Raw genomic sequence first — 18,735 nt, 5'->3', positions numbered from 1 at the left:
GGATAAAGTCAGACCAAGAGAAACATGCATTGCATTGTGTGTTAGCCGCCAGCGATTCAAGATTCATATCTTTTCGACCAGCTTACGAATGACGAGAGTCTGACGGCTGTCGCTGCACCCACCATCTACTCACGAATACCGTAGAAGAAAACAAAGGAGAAATGTTTTTGTTTTGTAAACATTTGACAACTCGTTTTCTTCTATTATTTGGGGATAGTAATAGCATGGACGGGCAAGAGTTCATATCTGATGGTGCCAAGTAGCGTGGAACCCGAAAAACTTGACATCAGCAAAAAGTTGTTGGTTCTATCACAAAACGACCTCGCTTAGTGGTTTGGTTGGCCTCGATAGTTCCACTCGTTGGAGGCCGACAATGAGTTTCGGCCGCTCCGTCTCCCGTTGCCATTTGTAAGGTAATACGCTTGCGGATATCTGTTTTCATCCTATTCTCCAGTGACAAAGCAAGGGAATCCTAAATTCAAAATACACACAACAAACAGACATGATGAAAACAGAATTAAACAGCTTTACTATGAACCGAAGTGTACGTATACCTTACTTTCGAAATGTTAGTTTCCCAATCGCATTCTCATAGCGACTAGTCGGGCATGAAAAGTGACGAGATTTTTCGTTTTTAAGACACTCAGCTCCACGTGTATTAATACGTGGGAAATTGGGGAGGAAAACTTACAATGATGGCCACCAACGTTAACGCACAAAACACATCCGACTTTTCCGTATTGCATGATGGGCGGAAGTAGGCTGCACTTTGTAAATAACAGAAAAAAGGTGATAGCACACGCACACACACACTTTTTAACATGATTAATAGAATTGACAGTCAGCTGAAAAATAATGAAGTAAAATAAAGAGGAACAAGCCAACGCCACTAACTGTTTTGCGAATAACACAACGAAACAAGGGTTCAATTTTGCGTAATGAACCTTTTCTAGCGGTTGAATGAAAACAACCTAATCCCGAATGTCCGAAAACGATGCAAGAATCAATCGTTATTCCACTTTTTGTGTTTGCTTTCCGCGAAAAAAGAAACATTTAAACTGTATCAGATTTTTGATAACTGCCGGGTTGTCAGAAAATGTAATCCACTGCTGGGAAGAAAACATGCATGCAGAACTCTAAAAACAAACTAGGACGGGCATTAAAAGGGTCGAGTAAGGAAAGACATTTATTATTCAAAGAGAGAAAATTCTTATTCGCCTCTTTTTTGTTTTTTGTTTTTTTTTTGTCTTGTTTCTTTTTGAAGCTTTCGGTTTCCCAATGATAAAGATTATTTCTTTTTTTTTTCCAGCCCTCGTTGTGTGTACGCTTATTCTCTGCATCTTCATCGATTGATAGATTGGCTAAGGGAATAAAGAAGAAAGGGTGAGTGGAAAAACACGCAATATGATGAGAGAAAGATAAAAAAACAGGAGGGAGAGAAAGAGAAAGTATCGAATAACATTGAAATATCTTTCTAATGTTGGGTCACTGTTGAATTGGACTTTAGATGAAGGGGAATCTGATACACATTCTCGGATGAGAGTTCAACATCATCTCTGCGATCGTCCACTGATTAGCAAAATCCCCAGTCCTCTCCCATTTTTACATGTCACCGAAGATTCCGGCGAATGTTTTGCGCAAATTCTTCATCGTGTCCTCGCCATCATCAGGTCCTCCAACTGATCCTTCCTGCGCTTGTTGGGACGAACTGCGAGTAAAAAAGGAACGAGCCAATGATCCTGCGGAAACGGACTGCGTCCCGTCTTCAGTACCGCGTCGGGTGAGGAACGGATTGCCTCCACCCAGGACGTCACGAGACGTTTGGTGCTGCAATGGCGTTGACTGCTGAGACGCCAAAGCCGGAGCACCACCAGCCACTCCTGGGACTGAATCGTCACCTGCCAGCGAAGGCGGAATAGCTGAGCTGCTACGTTCCATTTCCATCGGCGATTCTGGTCGACTACCGCTTGTTATTGAATGGCGGGATTGCGCGTTCGACATGGTGGATGGAGCTGGACCGGCAAGTGGACCGGGTGGCATCCCAGGTGGTCGACATTGAGTCTAAATTATTGGACATATCAGAAAAAAAACAAAACAAACAAAAACACAAATAAATAAGGTTTATTTTTGACACTTTGCTTGGGGGAGAAGTCGAGAGTGCGATCCAACGTTATGCGCCGCAACGTCCTAAACCGGGAACTTCTCGGAATTCGAATGCGCTGTCGAACACGTGATCGTGCCATGGGGCAATAACATTTGCATATCTTTCTACGTGTGTTTTCCCAACCACTCGTTCTGTTTTTGGTCCCACCCGTCTTAATCGCCTAACGATAAATGTAGTACAACGATATTGATTAATCGGAAACGTGGAGCCACGAATCGATAGAACAATATCTTTAAAAAAAAAAATGACACTAGAAATTTAAAGAAAGAAAAAAAAAAAAAAAAAAAAAACAAAAAAAAAGAAAAGGAAACAAAAATCAACAATATCCTGCTGGTGCCATATGGAAATCTCCCCCGCTCCCCTTCAAATGCATAACGTGACTCATACTCACGTTCATGCGATGGAGGACAAGCTCCGAGATGAGACGGCGGTCCTCTTCTTGCGAGTCTCCGAGGAGCGGCAGGGCGCAGTCGTTGAGCTCCATGATGATTTCGCGTCCATCGCGGGCCACCAGGACCTCCAAGGCGCAAAGATCGAGGCCCCCAAACTGGGCTGCCACGGCCTCGATCCATCCGCGGTACTTTTCCGTCATGGGTGTCTGCTCTAGCATGGCCGAACCCAAGTTGGTCTTCCAGTTGCCCGAAATCGATTTGCGCCTAAATTCAAAAACAAAAAACAAAAAAACATCCGTATGCATGATTCATCAAAAAGACATTCCCAAATGAGTCATCATTAATGACCATCTGTGATACATTTTTCTCTCTTTTTTTTTTTGCATGCGATAATTTTCGTTTCTTTTCTGAATTCTCCTATTTCTGTTCCAACTCTCTCTTCACTCTTATCGTATCCGGCTTGTTCTTGCTGGATTTAGCTCGGCTTATCGCTGGCACCTGACCGTTCTCAGCGTGAATCGGCCGTTGCTTTTTGTCGTCCAATATGGCAGCCAACATAAGGTCCCGTGAGTTATATCATCGCGTGAGTTAGTGAGAGCCGATAAAAAACACGACGACAGATATGCTAATGCATCAAGATGTTTGATGACTCGACGACTATTTCGGCCCGAGAACTGACTCAATCATGGGAGTTTCATCTGACGTCACCCAAAAATGTCTACACTGCACCGTTGATTGCTTGACATACCGATCCCCTCATGACTTTGGAGACACGCGGTCATATCTAACGACGCGGAATTTTGTCCACACACCTTGACTATCAAACGAATCGATTACTACGATAGAACGCAAGAAAAATGATTCATTTACATGAAGGCTTTGTAGTAGTTGCCGATCTTCTGGATGTGGATGTCGAATTTGGAGTCCACGTAAGGCTCTACAGTACTGCGAACAAATCAGAAAGTATTTGACATTATCCGCTAAATAATTGGACAAGAAAATAAGAAAAGAAAGGCATCTCTGTTTTACCAATAAGAATTGGAAACTGCTACGACAGATGCGGCGTCCTGGAAATCCAACGGAGTCTCCACTTTGAGTTTGCCGAGTCCACCGTGAGCATGGCCGATCTTGAGGACAGCGGGCAACCGCGGAGCCGACATCTATCATCATCAGCAATTACGTTAGGACGCAGTTATCACTATCGAAGACGCTACATCATATAAGCTGCACATTTACAATACTAACGAAAAACGGAGGGAAAAATCTAAGCGGTTCTTATGATAGCACAGGCGCACCTCGTCGACGAAATGATTAATACAAAATTCGTATGCGCCTTTCTCTTGGCAATAACGAGCCGCGTTGTCCGTGCGGAATCTTTTTTGATTCCATTAAGACAACAATCAACAAAGTTTGAAGGAGAGACGAGGATCAACAATGACACTGAATCATGACCCGATATCGTGCATGAGTGCATATCTGTACGTAGTTGTGTAGTAGAATATTTATGGCAAACACGTCGTCATCACTTTCACGAACCGATTTGCAGCGTGCATTTTTGCAGGTGCGAAATATTCGATTACGAACAATGTCCTTTGTTTTCCACATACTAAGGCACGAAAAAAAAAAAAAAAGAAATAAATAAAAGAAACAGCAGAAAAAAGGAAAGGAAAACATAATTTCAATCTCTTTGAAGCGACGTGTCGTGACCGCTACCACGTTCAACCTTGCCCATTTATCCACTCCATCCTCCGCTTGTTGTTACTAACAAGACAAGTATTTTATACGGTATAGGGCTCTTTCTCTCGGTTGCATTTCTTTCTTTTCCGTCTTTTCTTTGATCTTTTCTCAATGACACGACTCTTTTCTCGGCCGCCCCCCAACCCTAACATGGTAACACACGCGCACAAAAAAGATGCACAGCTGCACGTAGAAACTCGATTCATTTGCATTTGAATCCAGCGGATGTGTGTGTGTGAGTACAATACGTACACCTGGAGTATTGTGTGTGTGTGTGTGTGTGGCACCTGCAACCGCGACGGCCACCAGATTAAACGTCACCTCGCAATCTCCCGTGATCAAAGAACGTTATGGTGTATAAAGGTCACGTCGTGAATAAATGGCATGGCAAATTTCTAAGATGCTAAAGATGGCGAAAAAGAGGAGGCGCAAAAAGAAAAGAATTTGACCATTGGAAAACAAACTAATTGTTTTCTCCTCTGTGCCCTTTGGAGTATTAGTATGGTCTTGAACTATTGCACACACAAAACAAACACTGGGCAATTTTAAAAACAAATAAACCAAAACATAAACATGGCTACACCTGCACTCCCACCTACTTTTAGGTGTGTGTGCAAGTGCAACCAAAAAAGTGGAAGTAGTCGGGTGCAATACATCTAGCACAGAATCGTTTCGTTTTCGGCTATTACAAAGCCGCGGAAAATCGTTCTGCAAAGCCGTCAGCATATCTCAGAAAGGACAAAATGAACGTCAACTGGTGTCCATTTACGGACATGATTGTATGCGACGTGCATATCATTTACTCGACGACGAGGACGTTTCAAACGGCCTTTCCCACCCATCAAAAAAGAAAGAAGCCTAGCCTTCCCTTATAATCGTAGAATAGCTGTGGCGCTGGTGTTGGCGTGCGTACGGTAAGCCGCGTGAATGATCAATGAAGTCTTAGAAAACTGAGGGGAAACGAGAAAAAAAACAAACAAAAAAAAACAGGGGAAAAGAAAAGAAAGATTTCGGCGAGTCACACAGTCTGGCGCGAACGCGGGACTAGAGTATGGAGATGAGACACCAGAACGAGCAAAGCGAGATTTACACACACACACACACACACACACACACAAAAAAAAAAAAAAAAAAAAAAAATTGAAGAGAAAGAGAGAAACGGAAAAGTTTTAAATGACGTCATCGGCCAAGATCGTTATTTAAATTCTCCTAATTTGGAAGAGAAAACACCAAATAAACAAAAACACAAATAAAATCAGGCAAACGAGACTGCGATTCGATAAAAGGACAGCGTCGTCTTCATTGAGTGAAACCCAACGACGAGGAAAAAGAAAAATGAGCTTCAAAAAGAAAAACCGAAAGGCAAACGACAATGGAGTGACATTGATTTACTAAAGCTAGTATAACTTGGTCGAGTAATTTTCTTAGACTTTTTCTTGTCCTTCTTCTTTTTGTTTTCGTCTTTCTTTTCTCCGTGTCTCTCAGTGTGTTGCTGTGAGGTTGGCGTGAAGTAGGAGGAGTCCACGAGACTCATCAGAAGAGGAGGAGCCATGACGGCCCGTCTCCCGTCGTGTATAGGGGAGTTTTCCCAATGGAACTTGGTATATAAAAGGAGGCGAAGGATTCACGCCCGACGATCAGACGATAGTCAGCCGCTCCAGCTCTATAGTCAATCGTGTTCTTGTTGTTTGTTTTCTAATTGAAATCCCCAGTTTCATTCATAAACTATTCCTCAAAAGGGGAAACAAAACAAGACAAAAAAACTATTTCATACAAACAATTTGCCTAGAAAAGTGAAAGAAAGACTGAGACTAAAAGAAATAAGCGAGAGGCCAGCTCAGCCGGTCATTCAAGAAACATTTTTCAGCCGTGTTGTTTTCTTGTTGTTGTTCGTCGACCCTTGAGCCATACAAAGTTCCGCAAGCCCCAAAAAGGAGGAACCTGCCATTAGCCTACGAAGAGGTGGTGATGGTGGTGTTGTTGGTGGAATCGACGAAAGAAGAAAAATAAGAGCCAGTATCCAATCAACCTGTCGAGAGGTATACCGTCATTAAAAATCTTTTTTAGCTTCTACTTCGTTACAAGGCGGGACGAGACATCATGCAATTTGGGTCACGGTATTTACCTCTCAGCCAAGTCACGCTGCACATAGCAGGGCCGTGTATGAAACACAACAAAAGGAAACAAAAAAAAAGGGGGGGGGGGCCGGGGTGGGAAGGACGATTGAAATTAGCCAAAAATCTTTGTCACGGTTCCCCCCCTCTTTCCTCGATCGTTTCGCTTAACGCAAAAGAAAATGTAAACGGGACTGGAAAGTGTTTTAGCTAACGTGTCAAAACTCTCTCTCCGTACTTGCCACGTCCCGTCTTAGTACTATGTTCTTTCACCAGCTGCAAGACATAAAAGCAAAGCAGAGTGTGTATAGTAGTATAAACTACCCGCTGGGTGCAGCAGCGATCGCTCCTTTTTTTTTTTTTTTTTTTGTTTCATTCTTCTTTTTTTTTTTCGTTCATTCTTTTTTCTTTATAAATATCCTCCTCGACGACGCACCTGTGCAGTTGGCTAGTCACTTTGCATACACAACCATTCAACCTAACATATCGATATAGACAGACACTGGCCGGCGGTGCCCTGTCCAAATGTTATAGCGCCCCTTCACTTCTCTTTTCTTTTTCCTTCTCTCAGGCTCGTGGTCGTTTGGCCACGACCACTTGACCATTGAAAAGGTTACATAGGAAATCAAATCAAAAGACCCTGGGAATTGACTGTTCTGAATTAATTAGTCTTGGACAAGCCTCTTCTACTCTTTCTTGTTTCGTTCTTTGTATAACGAAAAGAGTTGTAAACAAAACATGCAAAGACGTAGAAGAAAGACAATTGGGATATGAGAAAAGTAGGGAGGGAAAGAAAAGACTAAAAATTTTGTTTAAACGTTTTTTTTTCCTTCTCTCTTTTCATAATGAAGATGAAGTGTTGCTGGGCTCTTTTGTCGGCCCTGGTCTTTCTGACGGCCATGGCCACCTTCGCCGATGGATGCAGTTGCTCCAAGCGCCATCCTCAGGAGCACTATTGCTCGGCAGATTTTGGTACGGTATTATTATCCGTTTTTTGGAACACGTTAACCACCAATCAAAAGCGACCTTTTAAGCTCAATTTCTTTCTTTCTTTTTTTTTTTTAACTTTCACGCAGTTGTTTTGGCTCACGTTAAGCGGATCGTGCACGATCGATCCGAGTGGTCTCGCGCTTACAAGGTACGCATCAAGAAGGAGTTCAAAGTGACTGAATCCGGACGACAGGCCCTGTCGTACGGGCGCATTTTGACGCCTTCACACGACGCCTCGTGCGGTATCCGACTCAAGCCAGGTAAACGCTACTTGTTGACGGGCAACATCCGCTCCGGCAAACCTTGGATCAACCTGTGCAACTTCGTTCACGATTGGGACCGCATGACGCCCATCCAGCGTAAAGGTTTCCGTCGTCTCTACCAGCGCGGATGCGATTGCAAGGTCGGGCTTAACACTTTTGCCAACACCTCGACTTCTCGCGCTGATGTGCTAATGACTTGTCTCGCTTAATTAGGTCATGGAATGCCATTGGTGGGGTAAGTGTCCGTCAACAACTCAGGCCTGTACATGGGACACGGCGTTCGACTGGCACGATTGTCAATCAATGCACGCCATTTGCACGCGCGGCAATGGTGGTGGAGGCAGCGGAACATGTCGCTGGTCGCATTCGAGATCCTACCGACAATGCAGTAAGAAACGGAGCGGCGCCGATGCGAAGAATCCCGACGCTCCCGCCCGACCGGCACCGATTTCAGCCGTTGCCACCTCGTCGTCTCGGCGGTGGAAAAACAATTTACTACTCAAGTCTTGAAAGGAGCAAAACAAAAGATACATTATGCATGTACGCATCCAGACTTGCTCTATGTTCGATTTCTCTGATGGTATCTTTTTGATCCAGTGCTGCCAAATTCCTCCGACTGCCTCCCTTTTCAACCCGTTCCCTTCTCTCCCGTTCTCCGACTTCCAGCACCGAATCTAATTCCCTCCCAGTTGGCAGCCATTGTGCCCTACTGTACAGACACATCCCCCACGCACAGTTTCACCGCACTATTTATATACATATTATATATATATATACATATACATAACATTGTTGTATAGTAGGGTATTTTATCGTCTGTCTCTCAATTGTTCCGCGTGCCTCAACTGGATCGTTTCAATTATGTACAATTTTCCCCTTTGTTTTTCTTTCTTTCTCTTTCTCTTTCTGTTGTTGTTTTCTTTTCTTGTTGTCATTCGAATGATGAGCTAACAGGATATGTGTGTGTGTTTGTATGTGAACTATTTGTGTGCGTGTTTGTGTTGCGTCGCGGCCAACGCGATACATCTCTGGTAAACGATCCTTGAACTACAGCAGCGTATTTCTGTGAAAAGAAAATAATGCCCCCGTGCAACACGATGGGAAGAAACGAAAAGAGATAACAAACGCCGAAATTACTTAACAATAAAGAAACAAAACAAAGTGTAAACACTCCTCCAAACCCCCCCCCCCTCCCCGTCGTCCCAAGTCTTGTGTGTCCTAATTCAAGCGAGTGTGAAATGTTTTCTCGACTTGCATAACTTTTTAAAAGAAACTCATGGATTCATGGTTCCGCTGACGTGATGCTAACATGTAACTGTTGTTGTCTTACTTGTCCTGAATTTGACCGATGGGTCACACACTATACTGTACAAAAATTTCGAATATCAAAGAGGAAATAATAACATAACGACCACAATATGCAAAACAAAATAAACGAATGGAAAAAATGGCCTGTTCTTGGTGTGATTTCATTAGTAGCCTGCCTAGTTACAAGCAAAGTGGTCTAAAAGATTCAATTTAATTCTGAAAGGCAGATGGAGAACAGTAACTGTAACACGGTCGTTCACTCAAGAAGTCGACGGAAATAAACGCCCAAGACAAAGGGCCAACTTGTTTCTTTTCCCCCGTCTTTCTCTCTATTCTCTCAAGTGCAACAAGACAGTCGTCTAAAGCCAGTTGGTTCATCTGGACTCTATTATAACGCACTTTCCTATTAGTTGTTTCTTGTCCAGTTTTATTAGAGAGAACCATGGCCTCTTTAGATACGCAAAAGCTGGGAGATGTTATCGTCGTATCGTATCTAGTGCGTACGGAGGTTGCTTGAAATACTGTAAGTAGTGACTTACCATTTCGCGGTGGTTCGGGTAGAAAGTCTGGTCGATCAAAGGGAACTGATCACGTCCAAAACGGCGTTGCAAATCCAGCAGATGGCCAAACACCCACGGTTTATCCTGTCATCATATAATCATTATCAACTGACGGTCAAGTTCAGTTTGGACGTTTTCGTTCCAGTAAAGCTAAACAAAAATTCATCGCCAATAAACATCTAACACTGAAGACTAGACTAGACCTCCCAAAATCCTGTTTAAAACACATCATACATACCACCCAGTATTTCCGCCGCTGTATACTCGTAAAAAAATCAGTAAAGAATAAAGATTGAACCGGTATATTAACCGCGTTCTCCAAATTTTTACCCTGAAGAAAACTGTCTAGATAAATCACTTTGCTAAGAAATAAAGCAGGCTAATAGATACGAAGATATGCTACAACAAGATGAAGTTGTGTTGCTTGAGTGCTCGGATCCGCACCGAAAATTCTCTGAATACAAACTGATCGCTAACGTCATAAAAATAAAAAAAAAGCCAAAAGAATTTCAGGCCAAGAAATAAGGGTGTAGCAATTTGGACTAACACATGGACCGGACGTTCCACAAACATCGGTAGCTGGTTCAACGTGAATCTTTCAACGGCCGAAGAATAATCAGCTATGAGCTAGTTATTGCTATCGCCTAAACAACTTTATTTCTGTTGGCTGCCTGTCTTTCATGTCTGTGTATTTAAGAAGGATAAATAAGCCGAGTGAAGAAAGTTGTCGTTTAACTCATCATCTTCAGTTATTTCCCGTTTTTTTTCTTCGCCGACCTTGTTTCGCTCTATCCGTCAGCACCCTCGTTGCTTTCGTTGCTCATTCTTTTAAAAGTGTGGCACTACCGTGATATTAGCTACATCGTCGTACACAGAAGTGTTGGAACTGCTATGGATATTAATAATATCCATGGAATCTTTTTTTTTTTTTCGCTGGAGGGTAAAAAAATTAAAAAAAAAATATTAAGATTTACCCTTCCTGTGCTCTAATGAACACGAGCGTAAGGTATGCGAGACTCTTTGCCTTTGACGTCACTATACGACCGAATGCGCTCGAGCGAAACCATCTCCTTGTTCTATTTTGTCCGTTTTCTTCGTTTTTGAATTCCTGCCGTCTTCGCGCGCGGATATTTTCGTACATCTCTATATGTGTGACAACCCCACCCCTTAACCGTTTCTCTCTATCCAGTCGTTCATATTCTGTGAGCCGAATAAGCAAAAAAGGGGGAAATAAAAACCGACCAACAAAAAAGAACGAAACTAACCAAATGTAAAAACAAGAAAGGGGGAACGCGGACACAATCGACGCTAAATTTAGCCGGTCTTAAGAATTCACACTTCTATTTCGGTGTCGTCCGTCCGTGCCGTCTGTTGCTCTTTTCGCCGAATGCCGAATGTACAAGTCGATTTGAGAGAAATGCGCCGACTGATGAATGATTTCCGTCTCAGTTTCCCATAGCGTAGCATTGCCACAGCCAAAGATGTATAGGGGAAAATAAGGAGGCTGGCTGTTGAGAAACGAAACAAGACTATTCTACGCCACTATTCATCAGCAGGCGTCCATCACGTGCGAAAACGGCGGAGGAGGACGTGACGGATCCACTCTTTTTTTTATTTTTGCCATTTCGGTACAAAGCTGATTATTCAATCTGACGGATTTGCCGGATGCACACGAACGGTTCTTTCCTATTTCTTTTTCAAGTATAAAAAAATAAATAATAATCTGAAAAATAGCATTTTTCTGCATACTTTTGCAATATCTTTCTTTTCGTTGCCTATGTAATCTACGTCAAGAAAGAAAAAAAAAGGGGGGACCTATGTGCGTCAAAGGAAGAATATAAAAAAGATGCCAACCATATAGACGCGTTATAAATACATCGGGACACCTTATTTAAAAACTCGTTGTCACGCCCATCGGTCCCATGTATATCTATGAATAGAAACGGTTCATTTATGGATGGACTATACTAGAGCGAGAATGAGGCGAAAGGCGCGGATAGAGACAGAAATTGTTCCGTGTTGTGCATTCCTTGAATGGAATCCAAAACATGGGCTTGTAGTTTGCTATAAATAATGAAAGTTCCTTCTTTTGCAAAGCGTGAAGGGGTTAAGACGGAAAAGTTATAGTGCGACCTCCCCTAGCCTTACGTATGCCTTCGGCCTGTTATAGCATCAGCGATGATGGTGATGCCAATGTTCCGCTTACATTGTACGCGCAACTGCGCCAGAAATCGTCGACATACTTCGAGTCGATGCGTCCCATGTTTCGCACTAATCTCAACAAAAGAGAGGAAAGAAAATTCGAAAAAAAAAAAAAAAAAAGTACTGAGTTTGCGGAATTTGAATTGCGCGCCAATCCCGTGTTAATGCCCTGCAAGCTGCAAAATATACTTCTGTCGCTGAGGAGACGCTCGGCGCAAGTTTGTATGTACGTGTAATATATTGCTACCGATGCAATCGGCCAATGTTTTACTGTTTATCCAACTCAGCCAAGATTATGGAAGTAAAGGATCGCCCTCCTGCTCGACAAGGCAAACAACGCACCACGGGGGCTTGTAAATGGACGGGCTGTTTGTTTCAATCTTGCCTCAATTCCTTGCAGTGCGCAACTTATAATGGCGATGAACGATGTCGTCAATCGTTGCGACGCCAGCTGATCCTTCCTAGGCAATACGTTTAGGGCGAAATACGAAGCTCAACGATTGCATTGTTTGCCTCATCGATCTTTATACCGTAGGCGTTTGTAACAAACAAACAAAAAGTACTAGAAGGAATGCAATAAATTGCATTTCATTGTGCCGAAATTTTGAAGCCCGAAAGTCTCACCTGGAAATGATAGACAGCCTCCAAAGAGTTAATGCTCGGCACGCCGCCAAACTTGAGACCGAGCACGATGGATTTGTAGTCTTCACTAGCGTCACGCATATTCTGGCGAATCAGCACAAAGTCCGGCCGGAAAGCTCTGCGCAGGAAAAGAAAAAATATCTGTCATTATGAATTTATCATTTAAATTGCCTATTTTATTTTTCTTCACATTTTTGCCACTAAAAAAGGGTGGGAAAAAACAAACAAAAAAAATCCAATCACAAGATTTTATAGTTTGGAATTTTTGACGCCTCTGGCTCTTTGTCTTGTTCAAGATTCCATCACAGTCACACCCACACACATAGACTTCGTACTCGATGACTCCCCGACAAACTGGGCATCGGAGAGTTGGTAAACGCCAACAAAAAGATATTTAGTTTGGCGGGATTTTCAAACGAGCTGGCGAGCCAGTAATGGGCTATTAGCAACGCACCTGACGACTTTGGTGCCGCTACGGTAAACGGCCATGGAAACCGTGGCCCCGCTGTCGGTTGAGGCCGTGATGGATAGTTCACGGAATTCCGCTTGCTCCACTCTGACATCCCAGTCGCCGTGAATCCGTCTTCCTCGGAAATATTTCGACCTTCATCATTTCACAAATGTGGCAAACATCGTTTAGACAGCGAGAAATGAAGAGAAAAAGTACGTCGATTGGCATGGAGTTAACGAAGGGAAAATATGAATGTATATACCAGTCGGTATTTTGGTCGTCAATGACCAACAAGGTGAAGCAGTGGTCCTTATTGTACGATAACTTGCCAGTTTCGACCGTTTGCTGTTGCTGCTGTTGTATCTGGGACGAAGCTACGCGGCTTACATTGCCTACAACATTAGATGTTAAGCTGGAAACTCTTTGGAGTAAAGATTCGCGTGATTTCGCCGGAGATGTGGGAGCGCTCGTTGTGCGGCTGCTTGATCTCAAAGGCAACGACAGGTCCGGTTGCTGGGGAGCCGCTGCTGCTGCTTGACCAACCTTTAATAACCAGAAATCAAGGATCTTGTTAATCTTGTTCTAAACGCAGAAATGCAGAAAATCACATTTAAATCTACACATATATATTATTTTGAATTTGAATGTATTAATGTTATCAAAGCCTCTGCTGTTGAGCAACACCATCTCGTGAGGAACAGCGGAAGAAGAGACAAAAGTTCCCGTTACATTTGAAAGCAAATTGCCAATGATAGGCACACAAAAGGTAATCCATGACCTTAATCACAGAGATTGTTCGCTATTAATATTTTGATTGGATATTTTGGACGCAATACAACTCTTACGTTTCTTCTTCCATCGAAGAGTTTACGCTTCTTCACGTACACACAAATACCTACCCAATAATTCAAGGGAATCATCATCGGAGAATTTATTGCCCTAAATCGCGATCTATCCTTGTCTCTCAGCACGTATGAACACCGAAATGAGGATTTCGGAAACGTTCCATCATGATCACGTGCGGCATTCCTTATTTCAATCTCAAATATCGAATAGTCTACCTTGCCACGAAACCCGATCGTACGATCACATTTCCAGGCATCAAGCCACAAACATTCCATCTTATTTTCTATTCCATTGTTTCGGGTAAAATGAATCAAAACAAAGCAACACAAAACCTGAATGGGATTCGATAAACTTGCGACAACCTTTGAAAGAGAGAAAAAAAAAATCTAAACTTTCTTCCTGTCCAGCTGCTTGATTCTCGTTTTAAATCGCAATTCCATTGCACACGAGAACTACTAAAACTTTTAATAAGAAACAAATCGACCGGTCTAGGCCATCTAGCGACTATAGCAACTGTTTCTCTTCCTTCCATCGCAAACCGTCTAATCGATTGCAAGTGAGCATCTAATCCATAACACACACACACGCCCGCTTCTTCCTTAACCCACTTCCCTTTTTAAGTCTTTTCGTCGTCGTGACAGTTCCATGTGTAACACGATCCATCACATCCCCAATGCCAACAGACTACCACACTTCCGCGGGCAATAAAAGAGGGGGAAGGACGGTCGCCAATTCAAGTTATCCACCCGTACTACACAAACAAAGAAAGGAAATAAAAAAAAAAAAAAAAAGAGAAAGACTTAAACATGAAATGTTAGGCATTGGGGAAAAATTTCTACGTTCATATCTGCACAGACGTAGAATGAAAGTGAAAGAGGCAATCCATAGTTGGCCTTGTTCACACTTGTTCTCCGGGGGACTATATAGCCAGAAAGATGGACGCCCATTGCCCAAGACACAGCAGACAGAACGCTTATAAGCGACCAAACTCAAGTTGCGTTCCCAGAATACAAGATCAAACTATTTCTGACAACCCTTGAGATTTCCGAATAAATTTGAAGATTTTTGTAAATTTCTACCACGACTAGCAAAGGTTCCCACGTTATTGCACTGCACTTACAAGGGAACGTGTGGATTTAGGGGATACAGGGATAAACGATATCCGTCGTTAGGGTACGAGGTCCTTACGTAAAAGTCACTTAGAAAGTGGGGAGACCTGTGTGATGAACACCCAAATTGGCAATTGTAAACCGAATAAAACAACACAACGATGTTGTGTATCACGTTCCCCTTGTTGATCGAATAAAGACCCATCATAGCGCGTGCTGTTTCCACGAAACCTTTTGATGACGCCAATGGCAACGGTGAGTGAGCGTCGCTTTCATTCACATGAGTCCGTATAAGAATCTCGGCAGCATTTGTCAAACCGGCTAATGTCGGACACAACGAAAAAGAAAGATTACCGATAAATAAATAAATAAGTGTCGTCCCCATACGTTGGCCGGCAACGGGCCTTATCCAGCTGAAAAAGCTCGTCCATTCAACAAACTGTGTTCCATTCATTGTATGACCTCTGTATACCCACGAGTGCCCGAGGTTCTTCTTTGTAAACTTGTAATAACACTAATGCATCGGTAACGTCCCCAAACAACTGAATTCGTGACGCAAAAAGATCTTACACTACGCCTAGCCTATGCCCACTTGAAATTCTATTCTATTTCGTCGAAGAGGCTGTCATAGCTGACCAACAAACATGGAAAGGGATTGCAGCACAAACTTTTCCCCTTCTTGTATTTTCAACGTCTGCAATGGAAGACGTGCCGACGAAACATCGGTCGTTGCCTAGCATATTGGACTGTAGAGGAACGTACACTCTCATCTTGTGGGTGGGAAAAGGATCAGAAACCGATCGATGGTACATATTATTGACCTGGGTTGTGCGTTTGTCTGCGCATATAGCAACTCGACTCGTTGCTTAAGCCTGCCAGCCAACTTATTAAAAACAGGGATGATGCCATGATTAGACCGGCAATCCCAAACAGCAATTATGCTATGAATAAAGAGATGACTACCTGCTGTTGTTGAGGTTGAGGTACTGGCTGCGCGGTGCTGCTGGGTCCAGATGCCGGAACGGGCCGTGGTGGCAGAGCCGGTTGCTGTTGTTGATGGACTTGAGCTGAAGTTGACGGTGGTGGTGGCTGCGGCAGCTGTTGGGGATCTCCATTGGCATCGTCATACTCGGTCAAATCTCCGGAGGAAAACCTATACGTATAATATTATACGATTAGTTGCAATTCGTACGATAATCCAATTTAGTTTATGTTTGATATTACACCAAGGCAATGACATATCCCCCCCATATTTTCTTTTTCTGCTCGTCTTATACGGCTGATTGGATTACGGACGTCATCCATACGTACCTCCGTTTCAGGTTGTTGACATTGGCGGTGAAAGATTGCTTGAAGCTGGAGAACGAAATTTTTGTAGATTTTTTGCAGGGTGAAACCCGCGCTGTTTAGATAGGAAAATTCGAACGGAGGTCGTTCGTCCCAAAACTAACGAACCCTGTAAAATAAAAATAAAAAAAAAAGACATCGGCAAAAAGAAGAATAGTTATTGTAAGGTTTTGTATCATGTCTAACTCAAATATCTCTAGTATAAACAAAAAGTTATTGCTATCCTTTAAAAGCCATAAATTCATTATTCTTTGATCGATCGAGTCTTATCCTAGATGACACACTGAAAAACTGACACAAATAATGAAAGAAGAGAAAAGAAAAAGACGACGAAGAAAGTGAATTACCAAAAGGGAAGCGATACGATCGAGTGCACTGAAGCTTCGCTTGTTTCGTTTACCGGTTCAGAAATGCATGAACTTGGTTAATTTACTTGAATTCGTTAGGGAGATTCCGGTTGTGGAATAACAAAAGCTGGGAGTGAAAAGTGGGAAGGGCTGCAAGAAAAGGCGAAACTTGCGAAAAAAACAAACAAAATCCAGTGATGAGTGCGCTTGACTGTCTCGTTTCGGACTGCTTCTAAAGTATTCGTCCTCGTGACTGTCGTGCGATCGAACCAGCATATAGCTGCGTGTAGAATCCAGATAGCAAATCGTTCAGCACGATCCTCGCAAGCGCCTTGCTCCTGCGCATGGCGATTGAGCGATCAATACTCCCAACAAAACTGCAACGCAGCTGCTTCCACTGGCGATCTAAACGCGGGTAAATATATATATGCTATACAAGAACATGCACGCAATCTAAACGAACCACTAGCACCACATCCACTCACCCTACTTTTCAGTTATTTGCTTGCTCGACGCCATTTGCGTTGAACAATATTGCCAAGCACCTGATGCAAATTTCAGTCATGAGGGTACAGTACTAGGGTTCTATTATGCATATCGAATGCTGTGGGGAGTCCAAGTTTCCTGATCAAAGTTTATGTCTATGATGGCAACCGACAATTTCAAATGTCCGCACCAACTGTTTTTCTTGCCTCTACAAAGAAAACAAAGGAAAAACAGAAAATAATAGAAAAAAGAAAGAAAAGAAAGCGACGAACAAAAGTACCTTGTGGGGGAGGGGGGATGTGTCTGCACCGAACGTGAACAGTAAGCAGAAGCATACGGATATCTTATTTAGGTGATGTCTTATCCACAAGACTTTTTGACTCCTAAGAAAAGAGATGAAAGAAAGGCACCTTTTGCTTCAGTGTGAATAATCTTTCAAGTAGATATTGATCTTTTTGTTTCGCTTGACTGCCTTTTCAATTTGTTTCCCATCTCTGCGGGATTGGTGACATTTACTTTCGTTACTCCGGCAACAACTAGATCTGCAAGAACTTGAGACATGTGTCTTGATCAAAGATGCCACGTCACAGTATGATCAAACATCTTAGCAACTATGTAATATTGCGTTGGCCAACCACATGGAAGAGAAAATTCGAATGTTTTATATAAGGCCAATAAAACATTTCGGATATGCAAAATTCCTCGAGATAAGCAGAATGAATATATGAAACAACCAACCAAGCGCGTAAGATGCAACGGCTGATTGAGCAGTGATGTCCAGTCATCCGATTCCTTCCACTCTGTCCTTTCATTATGCTGTCTGAGTATTTAGTTATTCTTGCATTACATCTGTCTCTTCTACTGTACATGTCAACCGTCTTCGCTTTGATAGCTCTGCGTAACAATTCACCACCAATCCTAAAAGAAAAAGCGAATTACAGGCAAGCCCGCTTCCGGATTTTGATGTTATTACCCAAAAGATTTAGTTCCCAGTTTTCTCTAATGCTGGATGATGATTTGGCTACAAGGCGAAAGAATAAATCCTTTCTTTTATAGAGGTGAAGAACCTAATAAGTCTTCGCGGTATAGATTGATGTCGCTTTTGTTGAGTGCAACCGGAAGAACGGGCGAATGAAGGAAGGAAGCATTAGAAAAACCAATGGGAAAACGAAAAAAACAAAACAAAGGAAACGTGGCATGCGATTAGTTTCTTCACCACAAATAGTCGATGGACAACCCAAGAGATTGTACCGTCCATCGCTAGGCAACCATCCGGAAGTAGAACAAATTGAGACGAAATGAACAATGTGATGGAAGTTTTCATTGTGAAGCAAATGAAATTAACCAGCTTTACCATCCTGAATTGCAGACGTACGCAAGGGAAAAACTTGAGCGACAACTTCTTCCATTATGCCTTCTTGACAAAGTTGGATCAACGGTTCGCTAGATGGTGTGGTAGTGAATCATTTCTCTTTTTTTTTTTTCTTTTTTAAAATAACACTCACATACGATAGCGAGGCAGTTCATGGACTGCGAGAGAATACGCCGGGATAATCGGGAAGCGTGTCGGGCCGGTTTTGAATCCGCGACCACCCGCGCGCCGCGCCCGGAAGAAGTGGGCGGTGCTTTTTCGATTAGCAGGTATGTCGGTATACACCTTTACTCCACCTATCTGACTAGCAACCAACCAAGCTTTCCTCACTCCCTTTGCGCGTCGAGCTTTCGGCTTTTTGCCAAGCTTTTTCTTCTTCTTCTCCGTGTTCTCTTTCGCACCGTT

General features: G+C 42.9%; 2 protein-coding genes across 2 annotated transcripts; one reads left to right on the top strand and one right to left on the bottom strand.

Annotated features, from left to right (window-relative positions):
- Positions 1 to 624: 624 nt before the first annotated feature.
- LOC116929652 (synapsin) lies at positions 625 to 17,037 on the bottom strand. Its single transcript, XM_045178285.1, has 11 exons — positions 17,018 to 17,037; positions 16,090 to 16,134; positions 15,742 to 15,931; positions 13,086 to 13,366; positions 12,827 to 12,976; positions 12,355 to 12,490; positions 9,508 to 9,612; positions 3,586 to 3,716; positions 3,427 to 3,501; positions 2,556 to 2,820; positions 625 to 2,061 (listed from the first exon to the last, which is right to left on the bottom strand). Exons 1-11 carry the CDS (start codon positions 17,035 to 17,037, stop codon positions 1,603 to 1,605), a joined length of 1,857 nt encoding a protein of 618 aa, XP_045034220.1. The 3' UTR covers positions 625 to 1,602.
- LOC116929721 (metalloproteinase inhibitor 3) lies at positions 6,199 to 9,110 on the top strand. Its single transcript, XM_032937060.2, has 4 exons — positions 6,199 to 6,332; positions 7,259 to 7,379; positions 7,484 to 7,800; positions 7,874 to 9,110. Exons 2-4 carry the CDS (start codon positions 7,259 to 7,261, stop codon positions 8,168 to 8,170), a joined length of 735 nt encoding a protein of 244 aa, XP_032792951.2. The 5' UTR covers positions 6,199 to 6,332; the 3' UTR covers positions 8,171 to 9,110.
- Positions 17,038 to 18,735: the final 1,698 nt, after the last annotated feature.

This window comes from Daphnia magna, linkage group LG1 (assembly GCF_020631705.1).
Source record: "Daphnia magna isolate NIES linkage group LG1, ASM2063170v1.1, whole genome shotgun sequence".
Taxonomy (NCBI): Eukaryota; Metazoa; Arthropoda; class Branchiopoda; order Diplostraca; family Daphniidae; genus Daphnia; species Daphnia magna.
Note: the sequence above shows the minus strand (reverse complement) of the source record. Positions and strands in the feature narration are given on the sequence as shown.

What these genes read in the sequence shown, in the direction of transcription:
- LOC116929721 (XM_032937060.2), top strand. Translation starts at nt 7,259, where the DNA reads ATGAAGTGTTGCTGGGCTCTTTTGTCGGCCCTGGTCTTTCTGACGGCC. An exon ending in CTATTGCTCGGCAGATTTTG is followed by an intron (nt 7,380 to 7,483) that starts GTACGGTATTAT and finishes ACTTTCACGCAG; the next exon opens with TTGTTTTGGCTCACGTTAAG. An exon ending in AGCGCGGATGCGATTGCAAG is followed by an intron (nt 7,801 to 7,873) that starts GTCGGGCTTAAC and finishes TCGCTTAATTAG; the next exon opens with GTCATGGAATGCCATTGGTG.
- LOC116929652 (XM_045178285.1), bottom strand. Translation starts at nt 17,037, where the DNA reads ATGACTGAAATTTGCATCAG. An exon ending in GACGACCAAAATACCGACTG is followed by an intron (nt 12,977 to 13,085) that starts GTATATACATTC and finishes GAAATGATGAAG; the next exon opens with GTCGAAATATTTCCGAGGAA. An exon ending in GCAGTTTCCAATTCTTATTG is followed by an intron (nt 3,502 to 3,585) that starts GTAAAACAGAGA and finishes ATTTGTTCGCAG; the next exon opens with TACTGTAGAGCCTTACGTGG.